Genomic DNA, 23569 nt, shown 5'->3' on the forward strand with positions numbered 1-23569 from the left:
AAGCTAATATTTAAGCTCCCTGGACCTATGATTCATACACAATCAAAAAAGAAGAGGAACGGTAATATATGAACATCAAGTAGGAAACTCTGCACATCTCATCTTCAGTCTCTGTAATGAAAACAGAAATGAAATTCAAAATAAAGCCTTCGGAGAAGAGATACAAAGGAGAAGGGAATAACATCTCCAGCTGCATTTGTGTGAACACATAAGCCAAGTAATTAACCCAGTAACAAACAGAGCACCTGGCCTCCTCTCATCCCCCATAAGCCGGGTCATTCCTTCTCCTGGTCTGTGCTTGGTCCACAGAGAAGGCCCCTAATTCAAGACCTAGCAAAGGGAAGAAAATAACGCTGCTTCTTGAAATACAGGTTCTTCAGTTCTCTCTCTCACTTCCAATCCATCCTACTGGGAACTCACAAGATAACTGAAAAGGAAGCAGAAAGATGAAAAAGAAGGGGAGGGGGACAACGCTCATGGGATGAGTCTGTAACACAGAGCACTGATAGTGAGGAGCGGCATCTCCTGCCAGCCAGAGGCCCTGTTCCAAAGTCTCATGTCGGAGTCAGCATGGGTCTGACCAGGCAACCCCCAAAGGTCAGGGGTCACGGGGAATTCGTCAGCCTGGGAGCAGAGTTAGGGGATACACAGAGCATTTCTTTCCATCCCTCCTGGCGAGGAACGACAAACCCTGACACACAGGCATCCCACAACTCAAACGACTGTGTTCTGCAAACAAGCCACAGAGTTCGAGATCAGGAAGCAAGGCAAGAAGCCATGCTGGGCAAGTTTTCCCACACAGTTCTGCCAGTGGATTTCATTCCTTGGCTCCATCACCCTGGGCTTCAGCCGGAGCTCAAGAACAAGAGGGCAGAAACGGTTACATTCTTTGATTGTATGGAAAAAGAAGCCGCAGAACTTTCCATCCGGGCCAAGAACTGAACTGCATTTAAGGGAGTACAGTGGTATGAAGCATACCCCTCTCTCAGTGGATGCGCCATCACACAGCATAGAGTTTTAAATGCCATTCATCTCATTGACAACATTTGCACAGCAAAACACAGAGAATACTTCATTCTTGCGTTTTTGGAAATTAGAACCTAACAAAGTTTAAAGAGTTACAATGATATAACAGCACATCCTAATAAAAACTGAGGTCTTATTAGTGAGAAGCTGGAAGACCACTCCAAGGCTTCATAGGGTCCTGCATCCTAAGGTTAAATTTCTTTTTTGGGCATATCTTCCATTTGCTCTGGTGACAAAAAGTAAAATTCTCTTCACCTCAATGTAAAGATGGCTAAACAAAGAAACAGAGGGGTGCCCTTCAAACATGGTTATTGGGTAGAAATGTTTTTCTCTGACATGTCAATAGGATCTGAGCATTTATGTAACTGTGTCTTCCTGAGAAGCCTCCTCCCTTGTTCCAGCTCAAGCAGTTGTTCATTGGAGATCAGAAGCAAAGAACCCAATAGTCTCAGGAAATAGACACCGACTTGTTCTTCACCTCGAATTGAAGAGATTGGGGAAAAGTATTGGTCAAGACTTTCGAGAGCTCAATGGAAAAGGATCTGCTCTTAATGTGCATACACAGCCCACCTCTCCATACTGCTATATGAAACTGAGTACCTCAAGCTTTGGGAAACATGCTGACACTGGGTGACTGTGTCCTCATGTGACTGTCATCTGGGGGCAAAGGGATGATAAAAAGCCCTCTTTTCCTCCTGAAGCTAGGATTTGGTTCAGTTGGTAGAGCGTGAGCTAGATTTCAGCCCTCACTGGTCCCGATGATGGGGTACTTTTATGGAGTTGGCTTTAGGTTGGGGTTTCCCCTGAAGCAAGTAGCTATTCCTTGCAAGTAACACCTGGAAAAAAGAAGTAGAAGATGGGCCTGAGTCTGGGGTGGGGAAATTCTCCTCCTTTCTCAGAGGCCTCGTGATTGGGCCCAGGACTCAGTAGACAATTATGCTTCAGTGCACCCAATAGCAAGGAGATGGCCAGTAAGGCAGATCCTTGCTACAGATCAAAAGGCCAGGTGCTTGGTCAGAGACCCTCTTGGAGCTCAGCCTAGACTCAGCACAGCCAAGGCGAAAAGAAATTTCAGGTCATTATGTGTATTGTCCTTCCTTCTTTTTATATGCAAACTTTTTAAAGAATCTTACTGAAAATTAGTTTGGAATCTGATGTGCTTTGCAGAACTAAGAAAAGGCCTGACCCAGGCCCAGAAGAGAATAGTAAAGTTGAGAGCAGTGTCTCCTTCCCAAAGTCAACATGATGGTGGCAATCTCAGTGGCAGTCACAGTGTTCTTGGAGCCACAGTGTTCCTAGCGTCACAACGCTCTTAGACCCAGGAGGGCCATATAGCAGAACAACATCACACTGCCATGGTGAGGAGCCAGGGCCCTGGGAACACACCAGAAGTGATTCACGGACCATTTAAGCAGACTGCATTCTAGAAGTCAATAGGTGGCGTGCGAGCCATTGTTTGGGTGGTTGAGGAACCATAATCTCATTGTGAGGCCACAGCCTGGAAAGGTCTACAGGAATGTGGGGCAGTAAAAGGCTAAATGCTGAAATAAACGCATCCTTCCCTTCAACCACTATTTACTGAAGGTTTACTATGGAACACAACTAAACGTGTGAACAAGACAGCATGAGGGAAAGAAAAGTTAAGCAAAAAAGAAAAAGTATCAGGTATTTTAGGTTCTTTTTAAAATAAAACAGGCAATGTGATAGAACACTGGAGGCATCTAATGTAGACTGAATGGTCAGGGAAGATCATAAGCTGGGATCTGAAAGACAAGAAGGAGCAGCTATGTAGAAATCTGAAGGAAGAGCATTCTAGGCAGAGGGAACATGAATGCAAAGGAGATGAGGCAGAGTGTGTTTGGTGCAACTGAAGAACAGAGAGAAGGTCAGTGTGCCTGGAGTACTCGGTGGGAGGGCAAGGTGATGGGGCAGGAGGGCAGGGAGGTAGGCAATGAGCAGGTCAGAGGGAGCCCGGAAGCCAGGACAAGACATTCGGATTGTATTCTACCGTGATGGGAAGTAAGTAGAGATTTGAAGCAGCAGAGCGCACTGCTCTATAAATGGGTTTAAAAGTCCAGTCTGGCCATGGTGAGAAATGGTCTGCAGGGAATTAACACAGGAAGTGGAGGACCACTTGGGAGGTCAATGCCGTGGTCCAGAAGAGACAGGATGGTGACTAGAACTAGGGGAAAGTTTCTCAACCTCGAAACTATTAACATTTTGTACCATATAATCCTTTGTTGTGGAGGGCCATTCTGTACACTGTAGAAAGTTTCCAATATCTCTCACTAGAAGCCAGAAGCAATCTCCCCTTTCCCAGTTGTGACAACCAAAAATATCTCCAGACATTGCCAAATATCCCCTATAGGGCAAAACTACCCCTGTTGAGAATGAGCGAACTAGGGTGTTAGCTGTGGAAGTGACAAGAGTGGTAGATTCTGCACATATTTTGATGGAAGAGCGGACAGGATTTGCTGATAAGAATAAATAGAGAGTGGGAGAGAAATAAATGTGTCAATGATAATTCCACGGGTTTTGGCCCGGGTAACTAGAAGAATGGAGTAGACGTGCCCAGCGATGGGGAAGATGGCTGGAGGAGGGAACAGAGAGGATTGCTTTGGGGACGCCTGGGTGGCTCTGTCGGTTAAGCATCTGCCTTCAGCTCAGGTCATGATCTCAGGGTCCTGGGATCGAGCCCCGCATCAGGCTCCCTGCTCGGCAGGGAGCCTGCTTCTCCCTCTCCCTCTGCCTGCTGCTCTGGCTCCTTGTGCTCTCTCTCTGTCAAATAAATAAAATCTTAAAAAAAAAAAAAAGAGGATTGCCTTGAACATGTCAAATTTAAGATTCCTATTAGGCATACATGTAGAAATGGCAAAGAGCTGGAACTAGAAAATATCAGAATTAGATACATAAATTTAGTAGTTATTCGTATACATATACAGAGATAGAGGCAGATGATATAGATGATAGGCAGATGAGTGATGATAGATAGACAGACAGGTAGACACAAAAGACAGATAATTATACAAAGAGATGATTAGACAGATGATAGATAATAATGATAGATGATGAACAGATAGACAGATGGACAGACAGAATGACAGATAAGTAGATAGCATTTGAGGCTGGTCAGGATCACCTAATAAGAGGGTCAAGTTAGAGAAGAGGGAGCCACAGACCAAGCCCTGGAACACTCTATTAATTAAAGATATGGAAAGGAGTAAAGGATGTTGAGACAGAACTCTCAGAGTGGTGGGTAGGAGTAAAACCGTAATAATATGGTGTCACTTAAGCCAAGAGAAAAAAATACTTAAAAATAGGAATTGTGTCACATGGTGCTGAAACAAGTACAAGGAAACCAGAGAAGCACCTGCTGGCAACACGACCTTCACTGATGACTTGACAAGAGCAGTTTTCATGAGGTGTCGTAACAATGTGGGTAAAGAGATTCAGCTACTCCTACTAAGCCAACAAGAGAACTGGGTACTTTTCTCAAGTATTTGAAGCTGTTATCTACAACGGTGTGAGATAAGCAGGGATGACTAATGGGATTATCCATATTTTTCATGTAGAAATAGTTTGCAAGGGGCATGTGAGGTTAAGGCAGTCACTGAAATGAAGGTTCTTGCTACAGCTTTCGAGACAAGCTGCACACTTAAAAACCTACCAAAAGGGAAAAGGGCACTGGAATTCTTCAGACTGAAAAGAAATCCTAAATCATACTAATGAGGCATAGAAACTTGGGTTCCATCAGAGCAGACTCTTCTCCAAACCTGCTCTGAATCAATGAGCTAAGTCTTGCCCACCAGCCCCCATCTTTCAGCAGCAGGGGAGACAGTGAGGTTCAGCACAGAAGAAATTACTATCATTCTACCAGACTAATTTAGAATCAGAAAATTCTCCAAAACAGAATACTTCAAGAATAAATGTGAGTGAACAAACCAAGGGAACAAATTTGCAAAAACAGTTTCACAATTTTTCCCCAAATAAATTCTCTGACCCAGAAAAGTAAATTAAAAAAAAATACAAGGCAATTATTGAGTCCATTTAACAGCCTCATTCTCTAATCATACTAACTACTGGACAGGTGGGATGGGCCTGCAGGTCCATAAGAACAACCCATTTAATGGCTGGGAGATTTCCTGGTGAGAAATGCCATCAGAGTGAGATTTAGAAGGGAGGGCCCAAGGAGCTACAAAATTCTCACCTTGGGAAAGAGGGAAGACCAAGCATCATGGATCTTTCAGTCCCACCAGTCAACCTGGATAGGTTTCATGGGAAGAATTGGAAGAGACTTACCATGTTCATGGATTGGACTAAACATAACAAATATTAATTTCCCAAATTTATATATAGGTCTAATATAATTCCTACCAATCTCAGCAAATTTTTGTGGTCAGATTATTCTAAAACTTATATGGAAAGGCAAAGGAAGGAGAATTACTAAAACAATTTTGACAAAATATAAAACAGTAGGAATCATTCTACTTGATTTCCAGACTAATTATATAGCTATAGTGATAAAGATTCTACTGGTGGAATAGAATACAAAACTCAGAAATAGACACAAAAATATTTCCAAGTGATTTTTGACAAGTATAGAAGCAGTTCAATGGAAGGAAGGTAGCCTTTTTTTAAAAAATGGTGCTGGAGCAATTGGACATCCATAGGCAATAAGAAAAAAAAGAGAATGAGAATGAACCTCTACCTAAGTCTCACATCTTATACAAAAATTAACTCAAAATGGATCATGACTCGGGGCACCTGGCTGGATAAGTTGGTTACACGTCAGCCTTTGACTCAGATCATGACCTCCAGGCCCTGGAATTGAGCCCCATGGCGGGCTCCCAGCTCAGCAGGGAGTCTGCTTCTCCTCCCTCTGCCTCTCCCCCTGCTTGTGCTCTCTCTGTCTCTCTCTCTCTCAAATGAATAAATAAAATCTTTAAAAAAAAATTTTTTTAAATAAAGGGGAAAATTTTTTTTAAAAATGGATCATGACTTAAATATAAAATGCACACATAAGGAAGAGCTGGGGGCCTGAAGGAAACAGGTGTGTCTATAAAAGGACAGCACAAGGAATTGTTTGTGATGGAAATGCTGGGCATCTTGACTCTATCGATGTCAAAATGCTGGCTATGATATTGTACAGTAATTTGGGCAAGATGTTACCACTGGGGGGGACTGAGTCAAGGGTACATGGGATCTCTCAGTATTAGTTCTTTCAACTGCATATGAATCTATAACTATCTCAAAATAAAAAGTTTAACTTTAAAGAAAAACTGAAAATAATACCTCTTTGAAAATTTCAATCCATAATTGAGCTCAAAACAAGAAAGAAAATCTCAGTGTGCTAAAAGGGAAAAGGAAAAAGTTGAGTGGGAGTTGAAGCTTAGTGGCCCTCGAGAGAGAGAGAGGGAGAGCCATGACCAGCTAGCTAGCTATTCAGATTAGGGGTCAGGATTTAATTCCCCGGTAGTGGCTGGAATTGAGGCTAGGCTTTAGGATAGAGCCAAAAATCATATTCACTTTAATAAAGCCTGAGGTGAGAAATACTGTCTCTGACTGTGAACAAGAATTTAAAATATTTATTAAAATAACAAACATTAAAAATATTTACTGACTCAGGTACACAGTCCAGGTGCTGGGAGACTAGACCAAGCCATCGATGAAGGGGGGTACCCATGAAGGGTCAGAACCCCAATCCCGTATCATGCAGAAGTGTGGAGTGTAACACTTTACAGAAACATCAACTGAAATACTAACAACAAACTGACCTGGAACAAATCCTTAGAGGGCCCCTGGCAACAGCAAATCCAAAACGACCCCCCTGAGTCTCACAGGTAATGACTCCCACCAAGGAGGACTTCCAAGTCTAATTGATTAAACAACACGGTCTCTCCATCAAAGAACTTAGAATGGAACAAATCAACTAAACTGTTCAAAAGAAGCAAATTCCATAACTTCAAGGTTATAAAGACTTGAAGGGAGAGAGTGACAAGAATGGTAAAGACGACAGAGGGAATGCTGCTGGGCTGGGACACGGGCTGACTCAGTGGAGAGCAGCCTCCAAGAAGATGGGGACCAAAGCCATGTGGAAGGTATTAAGTGGAGGAAGGAGGTCACCCCACACCCTGGCCCGAGTGACCTTTCTTGGGTCTTCAGTTTGCAACCATCTGAGCCTGCTCCAAGGGAAGCTAAATAGACCCTAAATTATAGACAACCCCAAGAGAGCACAGCCTACAGCATTAGGGTGACTACATCTAAAGCAAAGATTATGCCAGGCCTGAGCCATAGAAAGGAGAAGCAGATGTCCTCCTCCACATGAGAGTGTTTCCTTCCTCAGAAAGCCTTCCCAAACGCCACCTCTGTCCTTAGGGTGGTGGGGGGCTTAAAAGTGAATATATCCTAAGCCTGCCATCCTGTGAATTTGATTGTGGGGTCATGTTTGAGTGAAAGGGAAAATAAATATCACAGAAGTCAGATTCCAGATAAGTGATCAGGAGAAATCAGACACACGTCCAACCACTATCACTTTGATGAGGAGCACTGGCCATAATGGTAAATGAACTTGAAGCCAGCCAGCTCGTATGCTCACAGAAAGGGAAGAAAGTCATTTGGATTTTAGTGCCTATTTTATAACTGTCCATAAACTGTTCAATTCTGTGTAAAGGGCTCCAAAATTATGCCAGTAGACTTGTTCTTCTGGCAAAAATCATTCAGCAATTTGAATCTAAAATTTCCATCATCTTGGCTACCACATTAGTCCATTAGTTACTATTTGCTTCTTTGTGTCCCTGTGTTTAGTATGAATCTGGAATCTGAATCTGAAAATGCCCACATGGTAGTCTACACTGCTCCCTGGGGCCATTTGAAATTGAAAAGGTCCCAATATTCTGTTCCCGAGCGTGGAATAATGCTAAACAGTGTGCAGTCTCCCTGAGAAAGCACAGGATGAAAAGGGGGGACAACTGAGAGCAGCAGTTCTCAACCCTGGCTGCACACTAGAATTATTCGGGGAGAACTGCTACTTTAGAGTAATACTGGCTAATACTGCTAATTAATCCCCACTCACGCTAATCCATTGGCTGGCAACACCTACCACACATTAGAGTTTCCTAGGGAGCTTTAAAAAATTACTGATGTCTGAGCTCCAGTCTCAGACCAGTTAAATCCAAACATCTGGGAGGACGGGTGGGAAATGGGTACTTTTTAAAAGCTCCGCAGTGGATCCTAATGTTCAGCCAGGGTTATGAATGACTGTTCTAGTCCAGTCTTAAATTTCAGTGAGCACCAGAATCTCCTGGAGGGCTCATTAAAACAAGCGTTTCAAATAAGCAGATAACAGAGACAGAAGGTAGATTAGTGGCTCCCCAAAACTAGGGGAGGTGAGGGGATTAGAGGGCAACTTGTAAGGGGTAGAAAGTCTCGGGCTCAAATTAGCTGCGCAGTAAAATTATTCGACATCTTCAAGCTTCATCATCTACTAAAATATAACCAAGATGGGGGGCTGGAGAGCAGAAGAGGACGACGTACAGAAACCACCTCACACACCACACAATCCAGTACCTGGCATATTGGAAACATAAAAAATTGATAATAGCACCCAACATCCATTGAGTGTGTATTATTCGTAAGCACGCTTCTAAGGTGTTTACATATATTTATTCATTTAATTCCCACAATACTCTATTACGGGGATCAGGACTTTTTTTTCCCTATAAAAGCCAGATAGCAATTTTGGGGGCTCATGGGCCATACAGTCCTGATCCCAACTACTCAGGTCTGCTGCTATACTTTGAGAGCAGCCTTAGACAATGTAAACACGTGGGCTTCTCTATGTTCCAATAAAACTTTATTTATGAAAACAAGTGGTGGTCCAGATTTGGTCTGTGGGCCGTTCTTTGCCAAGCCCTGCTGTGTGAGATGGGTATTGTCATTATCTCCATTTTCTCTCACAGGTGAGCAAACCAAGGCACGAAGGGATAAACTGAGCCTAAGTTTCCGTATGAAGTCTGATGACGAAGTCCACACAGTCAGCTATCTCCCAGAGCAGCTGCTGACAACACCGTCTTTGCTAAGAGCCTCTCTCAGGCCAAACCCAGGTCCTCCTAATTCACAAGGGGCTGGCCAGCCACTCAGGCACAATCCCCTCAGAGCGGCCTCAGAGGCTGAAAACCCGACTCCAGTCCTCCCTTCCCCCCACGCTGTTCCTGGTGGAAGTTCTCCCTGCTCTGAGGCCTCAGTGCCCTTACTCTCCATACCTCCCACATTGGTCAACTTTTACTTTCATGCATTTCTCCCCAACCCGTTTGGCAGCCAGGACCATGCATATCACAAGTGTTGAATCTGCACGCGCTGAAGGTGTGTGCGAGCCCACTGGTAACTGGGTGTGCAGGCTGGGAGGACAGGGGCCTGGGGGCAGAGGAGGGAGGCGAGGGACCCAGGCACTCACCAGTCCCTGGCAGGCGCTGAGGGCCGCGGTCCCGATCCTGGTGCCCCGTTGCAGCACTGTGCCCCTGAGATGGCAGGGGGCTGCCGAGGAAGCCACCATCTTCACATGGGAAAGGTTCCCGTATCTCCGCTCCAAGATATAGCTTTTGGAAAGAAATCCCTGATTGACGGACAAGTTAAAGAACAGGTCCTTCTCCTCGTGTGAAATTCTGTAGTACACCCGTTCCTCTGGGCCATCCAAGTCTCTCTTCCTCCTGTTGTTGCTGCTGACGGGATGGTGCAAGCCATAGGACTGAAAATGCCCACTGGCATCTACCCGGACGGGGGCCACCACGTGGTATTCAGGCAGGGCCTTGATAAAATGCTCTGAAAGAAAAGGACACAAAGAATAAAACTGAGAGCACTCTCTGGTGAGTCTCCAGCAAGGTAAACGCTCGGCCACTTGGAACTTAGACTTTAGCGTGTTGATGGCAAAATACCCCTGTTGGCCTGAAGTTTACAGATCCCATCTACCGCACAAACACTGGCAACAGTAAACTCCCTGAACGACTCAAAATCGACTCGGGGCCCCTCCTTGATGACACGTGGCAGTCTGAGCCGGCACCCAGGCACAACTCTGGATGGCAGATGTTTTCCCAGAGACAAATCAAGATGAGAATTCACTCATGAGGCAGCCCGTTAGCAAGGAGGCAAGGTCAGCTTAAGGAATGTTTCAAGTCTTGAGTTCATGAATACAAATCACAGAGCTTCGCTGTTTATTTTAAGGAGCTTAAACGCCTCAGGAACTTCCCATTAACTCAGGTTCGAAGAAAAATAAAAACAGCTAACCCGTCGTATAGACTCTGACAAACTTCACACGGATCACAGCATTAGTGTTCTGTAACGTGAAACGGGTACTTAAAGAAACAAACTTGGATTTTTTTTTTATTTTTACAAAGTATACAAAATAAAATGGTAAGATGAAAACCGCCGCTTTAAAAATGCAAGACAGGACACTTGTCCCTTCCACACAGGAGAACACATACACCTTTTGGCGTGCTCACGTTTAAATTCCCACCACTTCCTCCTCATCCTGATGTTTGAAAAGAACAAGGAACCTAACTAGCAGGGGCGAATCATCCCTCAGGATGCCAGACTACTTAAGGCAAACCGTTAGCCACTTAGTAAAATAACTCATTGTTTGCATTAGAGAGAAAAAAGAAAAGAAAAGAAAAGAAAGAAAAGGAGCCAGGGAGGAAGCAAGAGAGAGAGAAGGAAAATCAAATTCCACTTGCCACCTCCCAGATGTATTCCTTGCGCCTTCTAGCTTACGTTGTTTTCTACAGCTAGTCGCACTTTTGCACTCTCTACTGATACCCTGCTTATTCTCACTTAGGCTTGAACGTCCCAACTCCAATCCCCCTTCTTTCTCCTAAGGTCCCTGGTTCAAGTTCTCTCAGGTCCTTAACTTTCCATACCTCTCAGAATAGCCTCATTTTACCACCGTTTTTGTGCATCAGACTTTATTCCCGAAGCCTCTGGAGGCAGAATCTTGCCCATCGCAGCTGCCTGGCTCGCAATGTGTCGCTCTATCAATGAGCACATCTGTAGTTGGTTAACTAAAAGAACTGGACTTAATGGGGTACGTTTATAAAACAGCCTCTTTTCCCAAACAACTGCCTTCCAACACACTTTGTGAAATTGTTCATCTCTGCCTTGGATGAAATCTGGGGCAGAGCGCAGAGTTTTCAACTTAGGTACTAATAAATAGTCTCCGTTTTTTAGGTGTAAAAAAATCCAGAACCACTGCTTCTAATTGCGGCGGTTCTGAGCAACAAATCACATAGCAACATGGACAAACCTTTAAAAACAATGTTCAGTGAAAAATAAGAAACAATACAAGTTAATACAGAGCCACTGACATCAATGGAAAATACATGCACACCAAAACAATAATACAAAGTCAGCCAGAACATATGCAAATGAAAAATACATATGGAACCCATTAAAATGGTTTTCCATGAGGAGGAATGGGAGCGGGGACAAAAATGCAAAAAAAAAAAAATAAATAAAGCAAGAAAGGGGTTTTGCGCAAATCAGTGACACTAGCGTGCCATGAACTAGGAGTCAAATTGACTCAGTCCTCTGATACTCCCCAAAGAATATCTGGACATATTTAGTGTCAGAGTCTCACTGACCTTCCAAGTTCAGAGCTTAGGAGGGGAAAGGCCAGGGTGGGTCGGAAGAAAGTGGATACAATTGGCTTCCTTTGGGTTACTCTTTTCTTCTGCTACTCACAGTAATGTCTCTGGCTTCTCCAGGGTGAGCAGTGGATGGAAGTTAGGGGCAAAAAAAGTCTTACCCAACAGTGTATAGCCATCATCTTGCAATGGGCCCGGCTGTGCGTGCTCACTGCCCAGATGCTGACTCCCCCTCTCAGGGAATGCTCCTATTTGCCTTATAGGGCCTGTCGCTGAAGATGCATCTCAAAGAATTAAACATGATTTTTGAAAGTATAAAATGAAAGATAAAGCTTGCCTAAGCCCTAGCACCTACTCCTCAAAGAATAAAAGAGCAAACAAATTTAGAGCTCTTGACCCAGTTGCTTTCTTTCTAATGGGTTTTGAAGAGATCCAGCATAAGTTGGCTATACAATAATATAATGATAATAACCACAGTAACCATTTAACGAGCACTTGCTATGAGCCAGGTACCATCAGTCCCTTCTCACTCAGTCCTCACAATTTCAGTGAATTCTCATTTCATAGATAAAGAAACAGAGCCTAAGAGAGGTCCCAGAGCCAATATGCAACATCACTTATACTGAAATCTCATGTTTCCTATTTCAAAATCATGTTCTTAGCCCCTGTACTTCATGTACATAAGCAGTTGCCCTTGGCAGAAATGTATAACAGAGTAGAAGTGATACCACTGCCCTGGGGAGATGATTTGACAAGAAGAAGGTGGCTTGACTTCTTTAAGAGGCGTCAATTTGCTCAGCAATAAAGGGAGGATAATAATGGCCTGTTTAGCAGGTAGAGTAACAAGGGGTAAGACCAGTTTTGCCTCTTGATTTGATTGCAAATGAAGCAGCTAAGCCATGTCAGCCCATAGGTGTGGACAGAAATAAGAGGCCACGGGAGTGTGACTTATGCTGGTGGCCCACCCGCCGTTGCTTTATCTATACGAAGGAGTCACAGTACGAGTTTTCACCCCCTAGGGTGGCTGTGAGGATCCAGTGTGTATCAATATATGTAATAGATGTAGAGTGGTGCTTGACAAATAGCACTCAGTGGCTATGATTGGTATTAAAGATAGAAACTTGGCCATCAAGGATCACTGTGGCCATAAATAGGTATAAACTCCAAGCAGAGACAGGGGAGAAGCCCTCGCTCACCTTGGCTTCTCTCAGTGGGTATTTAGTTTGGAAGATGAGGTAGCTATAACTTTGGCCAATAGAAGGCAGAGCTCAGAGGGGATATGATAGAAATGGAGAAAGTACATGTCAGGAAATAATTTTTACCATTTCTGTGGTCAAGCCCAGCATTTAGAGTATACCAACCTGGTCTTGTCTAATCTGTACGGTTCTCTGGGACAGATATCATTAACTGTGTCCCTCATCTTAGCCCTCATTCCCACTCCTGTAAAAAGACAATGAAGAAGGACAAGGATTCATTCTGGGGTGATCTGGCCCCGGAGCCCACCCTTCTAACCGCTGCCCTTGCTGCTTCTCAAGGGTCTACCGCTGAGAACCAGATGTCAAGTTGGGGAGTCAACAAGGCTGTGGGCGGGAGGAACTGAGGCACACTGAAATCCCATCACAGTCTGCAGCTTTATGGAAACACATTATCAGCCCTGAATACCTTGACTTGCCTTCTTTAAAATTAGCCTCAGGTGCCTGGGTGGCTCAGTTGGTTAAGCGACTGCCTTCGGCTCAGGTCATGATCCTGGAGTCCCGGGATCGAGTCCCGCATCGGGCTCCCTGCTCAGCAGGGAGTCTGCTTCTCCCTCTGACCCTCCCCCCTCTCATGTGCTCTCTCTCTCTCTCATTCTGTCTCAAATAAATAAATAAAATCTTTAAAAAAATAAATAAATAAATAAATAAAAAATAAAATTAGCCTCGAAACCCTCGGTCACAAACATTGATGATACTTCATGAGAAGCTTTGAGTGAAGCCTGTTGACACAAGTGCTTTCGAAAATTCACAACATCAGGCAATTTTTTACCCTCTGCTTAGAAAGAAAGGAGAGAGATAAGAGAATATTTACCTGCCAGATTTTATAGTTTAGGTTAAATTTATACTTAACTCTTTGTATTGTGTATTTCTATCTTAGAGAGCTATGAATTTCTAAGGACTCTTCACTAAAAAGAGCAATGAAATTCTCTAAGAGTCAGGAGTTCATTTTCATAATTCTCTTCCATGGGATGCTGCAACCTTTCAAATATATTTTTACCATAGAAAACCACATGTGTCAAGATGTGGAGGATCGCGTTGATCCCCCCCAAGTTGTAAAATACGCCACAGGAGGTTGGATTTGCTCACCAACTATATGACTACCAACCTCCAGACTATCATTGCTTATGATAACAAACACAAATAAAATACCAAAACTGTGAAGTGTCTTCTTACATAAAGAAAATACATGAAATCACTTCCTTCTTTCTTTTTTTCCAAATAGCATAGATACATTATTAGGCCATTTGTCTTGAAGCACACTCAAAACGCTTGTCTGGAAACACTCCCTCTGTTCTTGCACCAACCTGTGCTGCCGAAAACACATTTCTACTGTGGGATAAAGTGCCCGCCCTGTTGATTTCAGAGTTGCTGGGAGCAAAAGAGATCATAGATGCAGCCGGTGACTTGTAGACAATACAAGGAATAATGAACCCAAGGGGCTATCACTGGTTGTGGGGAAAAAGGCAGTATGTTGTGCACAAGACTAATATTTCCCGTTGTTCTGATACTTGGTTGGGAACCAAGAAACCTTGTGGAAGTCACTGCACTTTTCTATATCACAAGTGAGTGATGTGGAAAGAATACTGGGCAGAGTGTCAAATCTGCCTTTTCTGGTCCCAGAAAAGATTGGATGTACCTCTGTGTTCTTTTCCAGGGTTAAAATCCTCCCTCTGCCCCACCCGTAGGGCTAGAAAGAATGTTAATGATTATCTAGGATGAGAATGTTTCCAGCCACACCCTGTACCATCCCCTCCGCCCCTCGGGCGAAGGAGCACTTCATAGGTGCTCACTGAACGCAAGCTGACTAACAGACTCACCTCCGAGGCCCCCCTTCCTCCTCCGGAAAAATAAGGATGGCAGAGATGATATCTGAAGTCACTTTCAAGTTTAAATGCTCAGAATTTGGGTGCAATTCAAAAATGTCAGAGGGCGCCTGGGTGGCTCAGTTGGTTAAGCGACTGCCTTCTGCTCAGGTCATGATCCCGGGGTCCTGGGAACGAGTCCCACATTGGGCCCCCCCCCCCCCCCCCGCTCTGCTCTGCGGGGAACCTGCTTCTCCCTCTCCCTCTGCCTGCCACTCCCCCTGCTTGTGTGCTCTCTGTCTCTGTCAAATAAATAAATAAAATCTTTAAAAAAAACAAAAAAAATGTTGTCAGAGTAGAAGTGGAAATCTAGGTACATCGGTTCTTTGTGAAATGACAGGCTGATCATTTGGGGCAAAACCCAGGTCATCCTAGTCCCATGAAGCCTTAGAATTTTCTCACCCCTTCTCTCCACCTCTCTCTCTCAATTGTTCTCCCTCTCTCCACTCGGTTCTAAATGAAGCCTGCTCAGGAATTTCTCTGTTGCACCAAATGTGGATTACTTGTAAATCCATTGGTGAGTTAAGAACAAATATTCTGGAGAAGACTTTTAGAAATGGAAATTATTTTTAAAACCTAAATATCTGTGCATCGCTGATAAACTCGGAGCACTCTACAGCTACTTGTCAGTATCAGAGAGTTTCAGCACATAACCCCAGTGGCCACCAAGCAAAACAACCATCTCTCCCCTTCCAGGGAGGAGAGAGCAACGCCCAGGGGGGTCTGCTCCACACTAAGCTGAATTCGCTTACAAAGAAGATGTGGAGCAAGGAGAGCTGAAAACCAACGCAGGAGAATGTGTGTCTTTGAACCAAATCATCTCCAAACGCCCTGGGAAGTGCTCACAGGCTCTGATTGTGCTGCCAGAAGGGAGACTTTTCACAAAGGGGCTGTTTTTCAAAGAAAAACAAACGCTGCTATTTTAAACTTGGGGGTGGGAGATTGTATCTGGAAGGTTTACACAAGCAAGTGCTGGGTGATTGACATCTAACCCTGGTGTTCAGGCTCCAGCTTCCAAGGAAAGCAAAGGGACTTGCTTCGGATTGCTCCTGAAGTCACAGCAGATGAGCTCTTAGCAGTATTTGAACTTTGCAATATAGGCAGAACCCTGTGTGGAAATCCTCAACAAAGGCAGGCTCCTGATCTCTGCCACCCAAGTGGTCTTGCAGATTAAAGGGGGTCCGAATGCTAGAGAAGCTTCTCAAGGCTTGAGCATAGTCAGCAAACACTGAACATAATGTTTGTTAAAGCAGTGGTGTGTGTGTGTGTGTGTGTGTGTGTGTGTGTGTGTGTGTGTTGGCCCTACCCTATTATTGCTAAGAGGCCAGCCTCTGGAGCCAGGCTACCTGGGTTCAAAACCTCACTCCACCATGAGCTGGGCCCATAAACTCATCAAGCTTCCTCAGCAGTAAAACCGGGACAGTAACAATGGTCCCTGCACCCCAGAAGGCTGTGGACAGTGGTTGCTGGGCTGACACATGCAGAGTGCCTTAGCAGTCTAGGTGCATGGAACTTTCTCCAGCCATGCGGGCCACTGCTGCCGCTCTGTCTTCTCCTAGATGCGCAAGGAACTCCCCACCGAACACAGAAGTGTCTCTGACCCTTCCAAGTCCAATAAAAAAAACCGAAGCAGCCGTGCTGCTCTGCCCAAGGGGTTAGGTTTAAGGACAAGCTGTCCTCACAACCCCGCCAGAGTTTTCCACAGCATTGTATGTTTCATGACATTCACAAGGACGTGCAGTCAGCCGCCCCCAGGAAGGCAGGACAGGGAAAGGTGAGCCCCTACAGTGGTAAATGTCCCCCCAAAAGAACTGTTATTTTTAAAAGACAGCCCTCAATCTTTCCAGGAAACCAAAACACAGCCAAACTCACTCAGCAGGGGGCCGGAATCACATTTCCCCTCCCCTGTCCAGAGCTGAAACTAACTGGAAACACCGCCAGTGGCCAGTTGGAACTTAAAAAAAAAAAAAAATCATTTTCCATATTCAGAATTTGAAAAATAGAGGATTGAAACAGAGCAGCATTCAAAGAAGAGACAAAAGGGGGGGGGGGGCATTACCAGTTACCTCTTGGGTCTTTCCTGCCACAGCATTAGTGTGTAAGAGACGGGATACTGGCCTTTCAGTAAGAATTAAGGAACCATCACATTCAACACTGAATTCTGAGACACCCTATGTTACTGAGCTCCCAGCCCAGATTTCCTTACAACTCAGCCAAACGGTTTTGCAGAGTTCAGCCAGTGGGGGAGGGGAAGGGAGAGCAACCAACTTTCCACGCGTCTCACCACCACGGTTTCCAAAGGAAATAAAGAAAAGCCACTAACCTTGCCTCCTGTCCGGGAAGTGCACCGGGCCTGGCTGAGCTTGTCTCCCATAGCAAAGGGCCCCAAAGTTAAGGAGGTGAGCTACAATGGAGAGGTTTGCAAGCCAGCTCCTCTGGGCACATGGCATGATTCGGTTGTTGGGGAGAAGAAAAGTCACCAAGGTTTAGCTCTCAGCTCAAGAAATCAAGTCCTCGCCTGTGGCCGAGCAGAAAGATGCAGAGGTGCATGGTCCAGGAGTGGGACGGAGCGGCTGCAAAGCTGCCCACGACTTCCCTTTGCTTTTTCAAGCAGAAAAGGGCTAGTTACCTTTATCCCCCTTCCCTCCTGAAAGGGGAATGATTCAACTGGCAGTCTGCTTTCCGCGGGGTGTGGAACGGGTCAGAGCGGGAGGGGGCAGCCCACCCAAGATCCCCACCCCTCTGCCTTCCGCGCCCGGCCTCGCAGCCAACTCCGCGCATCTTCCTCCGGCCTCCCACCCCCACGCTCCTCCGGCCCCGCCCAGAGCCCTGCCGAGCCGGCCAAATAGGGGAGACCCGGGAGAGCCACCCTGGGCGGGACTGCGAAAAGAGAGGCCCCCAGGCCAGCCCTCCCTGGCCGAAATACAGGCCGAAAGTGCTGAGCGCAGAGGTAGGGCACAGGGGACCCCACTCCTCCACCCTCCCGGCTCAGTGCTGCCCCCTTGGCTGCCTTTGTCCACCCAGTTCCGAACTTTTCCTAACAATGCTCTACGGAGACCCCTCCATCCGCCAGGCTTCTCGGGGATTCCCTTCCAAGGCATACTAGGACTTCCATTTAAAAAAGAAATGGGCAGTTTCTCTCTTGGCCAAGTCACACAGAGGGAAATGGCCTGAGCTAATCTTCTGGTTCAACCCTAAACAAGTCCATGGGCACGAAGACGTGATGAGACCAAATGATTATGAGCTACGCTGGGTCTGCAGGTCCCTCTGGTGCCTTTCTACTTTTATTACCCCACCTTTCCTAGCCCACCTCCACTCACCCACAAGGAAACCAAGACAGCGGAGGAAGTAAATAAGCCCAAGACCTGTGTGAAGATATTTCTCCAGTTGACCTGCCCAGCTGCTCATGGAGGGGGCATCCACTGGCCTGGAGCTTTACATTACTGAGAGAATGCTGCAAACCAGGGAGCTCACCAAGCATCCTGAGAATTTACTGGGTAATCCAGCCAAGATTTCACACCTCTGGGCTGAAACAGTCTTCCTTACTCCATTCAGGAGGAATTTGGCCCCATACTGGTCCTCCATGGCTTCCAGCCAGCCATGTGTCCAATGAGAGGTGCAGGAAAGCAACTCCTTCAACCCTGTGCAGGCCTGGGCAGCCCCAGCAAAGCAGTGATCCAAGGGCAAGGTGGTCCTCACAGGCTTGGGGTGGGTACGAATCCTTCAGACTGGAAGCATATGCTCCACGGTATTTCGAGGGGGTATGAATTAGTTTTCTATTATCGCCATTAAGCATTCCCATAATGTTGGCGACTTAAAACAGCACAGATTTAGTATCATATAGTTCTGGAGATCAGAAGTCTGAGATGGGTCTCCCTGGACTAAAATCCAGGTGTTAGCACAGCTGCATTCCTTTCTGGAAGCTGTGGGGAAGAGTTGTTTTCTTGTTTTTTTCATCTTCTAAGAGGCTACCCACACTCCTCAGTCCCTTGCCCTCTGCCCCTGGTTTCAAAGTCAGCGATGGCCAGTGAGTCTCCTATATGGCATCATCATGACACTATCTCTTTTCCTTCCCTTTTCCGTTTATAAGGACCCTTGTGATGACAGTGGGCCCACTCAGATCATCCGGAATAATCTCTTGATCTTAAAGCCAGCCCATTAGCAACCTTAATTCCATCTGCAACCTTTATCCCCCTTGTCGTGTAACATGGCACGTTATGTCATCATGGCCAATCATGAAAGTGCTCTGAGCCTCTTCTCCGGTGACGTAAATATTAAGTAGGAAGAGCATAACTTAAGTGCAAAAGAAACTCAGATATGACAGGCATGTCTGGTGAAATGATCAGGCAGAAATGCAATTACAAGGGCACTGAAGAACCACTTAGAGCCAGAACTCCTTTTGTTTCTTTTCTTTTCTTCCTCTTCTCCTTCCCCTCAGTCTCCCTCCTCCACTTCCTCCTCTTCTTCCTCTTCATTTTATCCTTTTAATAGCAAGCGGAGTCTCATCTGAGGGTGGGATCACTCCTGGCTTCCGTGCCCTGGAGAAGAGCTATGTCTCTCAGGTAAAAAACCCTGGGAACTTTTGAGTCCCAATAATGTCAGGGAATATCAGGGAGGATCCATGGACCATTCTGGACTCAGAGTTTCATAACCTCTTCAACTCTAATGGCTTTCCCCTTACTTTCTCTGCCCCTCCTACTCTCAAGACCATGACCAGAAATATCTGTCATCCAGAGTCATCCAAGCCTGAAATATTGAAACTATAAAATCCCACCAAAATTTTGTATTCTGTCAGCCCTTTCAAACCTTTATACCCAGTACCTTGGGTCTTCAGCCTAGTAAGGACTGCCTGTCTCCTGATCTCTCCATCTTTGGTTGTCTCATAATCTATAAGCATCTCTCTGGCTTTATCTCCTTTTCTGCCAGCCATATCCTATGATTCATCTCCTTAAATAATCTCTCACCAGTGCCTTCAACTCTTCCTCATCAAACTCTAACCTTGTTTTACCCTAACTGCTGATTTTTCTCGCTTTTTGTTTCCAAGTGCTGTTGAAAAAACTCACCTAATTGCACTGGTGCAACTATCAATTCATGTGTCCAAGTTCAGCAAGTTTTCAACATGACTCAGCACAAATACTCATCCTGCTACTATTCTAACACCAAGTTCTTCCTACTTTTTCCAAAATTTACAAAATACCTCCAAAGCTTGGTATTTCCTCGGGGTAGAGGGAAGAGTTCATCTTACTCAACTTTTCCTCTGCTCTTTGGGAAAAGGTAACAAATGTTCTTGGTGACAAAGGTTGGCAGTGATAAAAAAAAAAAAAAAGCCAACTACCTTTCCTGGTATGTCCACTGTAGAGATCAGAGCTGTGAATCACTGCAGAGTCTCCAAAATATCCCTGAGGTGGCTGATGAAAATATACTACCACTGAAGAAAGACTATAAAAACATGTAAAATACAAGTATTGAATAATAGCTAAGAAGAGAAAAATTTATTATACACTGATTATGTACGGGGCACTGTGCTAAACACTGTATCTGCATTACCTTATTTAATCTTCACAAAAACCTATTAGGTAGGTACTATTATTATCCTTGGTTGATAGGTGGGGAAACACTGAAAGATTATACAACTTGCCTAGGACCACATCACTATGAAGTGGGAAACCGGATGAAGTAGTGAGGTTCAGAAGAAGGAAAAGATTTAGCCAAGCCACTAAACAGAATCAAATACATGTCTGTCTTACTTAAGGCCCCTGTGTCATGCCCTCATTCACAGAGAGTGGAAGGGCTAAGAACACTGATATACAGACATCATTGTAGCATCTCAGGTGGTGGTTTAGTTTCCTATGGTGAAGTGTTTTCTGTGCAAAAATACAAATTGTGACAAAAGATATAAGATGCCTCACCAAGAGCTCCCTCTGTTTTCATGAGCAAAGAAGGCTTTCAAAAAGCTCATACTTTCCAACTAAGCCTATAGAAGCCCAAGGGATAGCTGAAATTCAAGGACAAGTAGTCCAATGCATTTCTCAGAGCTGTCATTAACACTGGAAAGGCAAGATAAACTGACTGCAAACAAAAACAAACCAAAACCACCCTTTCTTCAAAAATCATACATTTAAATATTGTTGTCACATGTACTATTTTCTTTTCTTTTTTTTTTTACATTTTTATTTAAATTCCAGTTAGTTAACATACAGTGTGATATTGTTTCAGGTGTACAATATAGTGATTCAACACTTCCATACAACACCTGGTGCTCATCACAGCAAGTGCCCTCCTTAACCCCCATCACCTATCACCCATCCCCCCACCCACTTCCCCTCTGGTAACCATCAGTTTGTTCTCTATAGTTAAGAAAGAGTCTGTTTCTTGGTTTGCCTCTCTTTCTCTCTCTTTTTTCCCCTTTGCTCATTTGTTCTGTTTCTTAAATTACACATATGAGTGAAATCATATAGTATTTGTCTTTCTCTGACTGACTTATTTTCTTTAGCATAATATTCTGTAGCTCCATCCATGTCATTGCAAATGTCAAGATTTTATTCTTTTTGATGGCTGAGTAATATTCCATTGTATATGTGTACCACATCTTCTTTATCCATTCATCAGTCGTCGGACACTTTGGCTGTTTCCAAAATTTGGCTATTATAAATAATGCTGCTATAAACATTGCATGCATGTATCCCTTTGAATTAACATTTTTGTATTCTTTGGGTAAATACCTAGTAGTACAATTGCCAGATTGTAGGGTAGTTCTGTACTATTTTTTTTTAAACCTCTCTGCAGTCTTAAAAGAAGATGGAAGTAAGTATTTGTAACCCTCAGAAGTGTAAGTTCACTTTTATTCTCCCACCCAAGTGTATTCAGTGTGTAAGTGGATCAATCATCAGCACTGCCCACTCTGCACACTCAGCCCACAGAGAGTTTGCCTACCTGGCTCAATCTGAAGATCCTGGAATCTATGCCTTGCAGATTTTGTAAAGTTACCTGGCCTTGGATCAAGTGGATTCCATTTTGGAACATTCTTCTGATGTTGTAATTAATCAATTTAATTAAATAAACAGTGTCATGGTAATGCCCCTTTGAAAGCCATGGCTGAAAAGGCTATGGATCCCTGATTAATGAAACATACTATTGGCTGGAAGAAAACAGCATATTTCAGAAAAAATGTGTAGCACATAGATCAAATTATTGCAGTAAACTGAAACTAACTTCAGTTTGTTTCTTAATGCATCTTAAGCCTAATCAAAATGAAATATAACAAGATTTTACTGGGTTGGTGGGGGGAGATTCACATGGGAGGTCTGCCAGAGAGAGCCCAAGTCATATGAGGGGGGGACAGGAAAGAGCCTATTGAAAGGTGTCAGAACCTCAGCAATTTTAATTGTCATCCATGTAGGACCGCTGCCCAATGCATGGTATCAGAGACTGAGCGGAGTGAGGAGGGCATCCATCTGAGAAGAACTGTCCCAGCAGGGTGTTGAAATGATGACAGGGTAAGGAGGGGTGGGGTGATGGTGGCAACTGATGGCGGTAATTGGAGATTGGTTACATACATACTGATCAGATAAGTAAACATAGCAAGTATAATGGGAGTCAAGCTTCTCACTACCAGTGAAGAGAATTACCAATGTAAAAAAAAAAGAGAAAAGTAGAATAAACTCTATGTTGGATTATAACTAAGGTAACTGGTATGAATCCAAAGTTGTTGATGATTGTATAGGTGCATATAGAAGTAAAGATATAAATAGGCATAAGTATTACGTATATGTGTGTGTACATACATATATTGTCTAGGCCTGTTCACTTGAGGGTGTTGGAGCAACGACTCCCCAGCAGCAATGAGCACATCTGACACCCAGATCTTGGATTCTAAATACCATTCTCCTCTAAAAAGAACCAGGACTCCTTAGAGAAATGACTGACTTCAGAACTAGGGCTTGGGAGATAGAAGATAAAACTGAAACATTTTATTGCTAAAACAAACAACAAAACAAAACAAAACAAAAACCTCAAAGAAAGATGAGAGCTTGTCAAAAGGAGAGAGGGGTTAACATGAAAGGGCCCCCACTGGCCAAGTCTAGGAAAATTTAAGCAAAAATATAGAATAGTAATAAATTATTAGTCTTAAGATAAGAACCCATGAATCCATACTGATACAAATAGATAAACGAATAGAGAGATTGATGAGGAATGGGAACTTTATATCATTTTAAAACATCTCCTCCCAAATGTTTATTAAATATAAAAGCAAAAAGAGTACTTCAGAGTAGACAAGCATAGCAAATATCCCCTTAATCAAGTAAGCAAAGAAAACAAAATCAGTAGTGTGGACAATCAAAACCGTGTGCTACCTGACGGGCTCCAGTAAGAACACCATCACTCTGTAAAATATCTGCTCAAGATACATAGCCTGAATCTAATCATGAGAAAACATCAGACAACTGAAATCAAGGGACATTCTACAAAATAACTGTGTTGTGTTTTTTTTTTTAATCTTCAAAATGCCAAGAAAGTCAAAGGAAAACTGAAAAACTGTTCCAGATTGAAGGAGACCAAAGAGATATGGCGACGAACAGCAACACATGATTCTGAAGATCCTTCTGTTACAAAAGACATTGTTGGAACAATTAGGAGACAGAGAATGGGATGTTAGTATTGTATCACTTAATGTCCTGATTCTGAGGGTTGTGGCTGTGTAGAAGACTGTCCTTTTTCGTTAGAGATACACATGAAAGTATTTGGAGGTGAAGGGGCATCTAGTTGACAATTTACTCTGAAATGATTCAGAACC

General features: G+C 44.1%; 1 protein-coding gene across 1 annotated transcript in view; it reads right to left on the minus strand.

The window, feature by feature from the left end:
* ADAMTS12 (ADAM metallopeptidase with thrombospondin type 1 motif 12) overlaps positions 1-17525 on the minus strand; it is a 290804-nt gene extending 273279 nt beyond the window's left edge. Inside the window, exons 1-2 of the mRNA XM_032415429.1 lie at positions 17099-17525; positions 9479-9843 (exon numbers count right to left, since the gene is read on the minus strand). Of these exons, the coding sequence (XP_032271320.1) occupies positions 9479-9843; positions 17099-17225 (492 nt within the window). The 5' untranslated portion in view covers positions 17226-17525. The remainder of the gene's footprint in view (positions 1-9478; positions 9844-17098) is intronic.
* Positions 17526-23569: the final 6044 nt, after the last annotated feature.

The sequence above is a fragment of the Phoca vitulina genome, unplaced genomic scaffold (assembly GCF_004348235.1).
Source record: "Phoca vitulina isolate PV1807 unplaced genomic scaffold, GSC_HSeal_1.0 scaffold17, whole genome shotgun sequence".
Classification (NCBI taxonomy): Eukaryota; Metazoa; Chordata; class Mammalia; order Carnivora; family Phocidae; genus Phoca; species Phoca vitulina.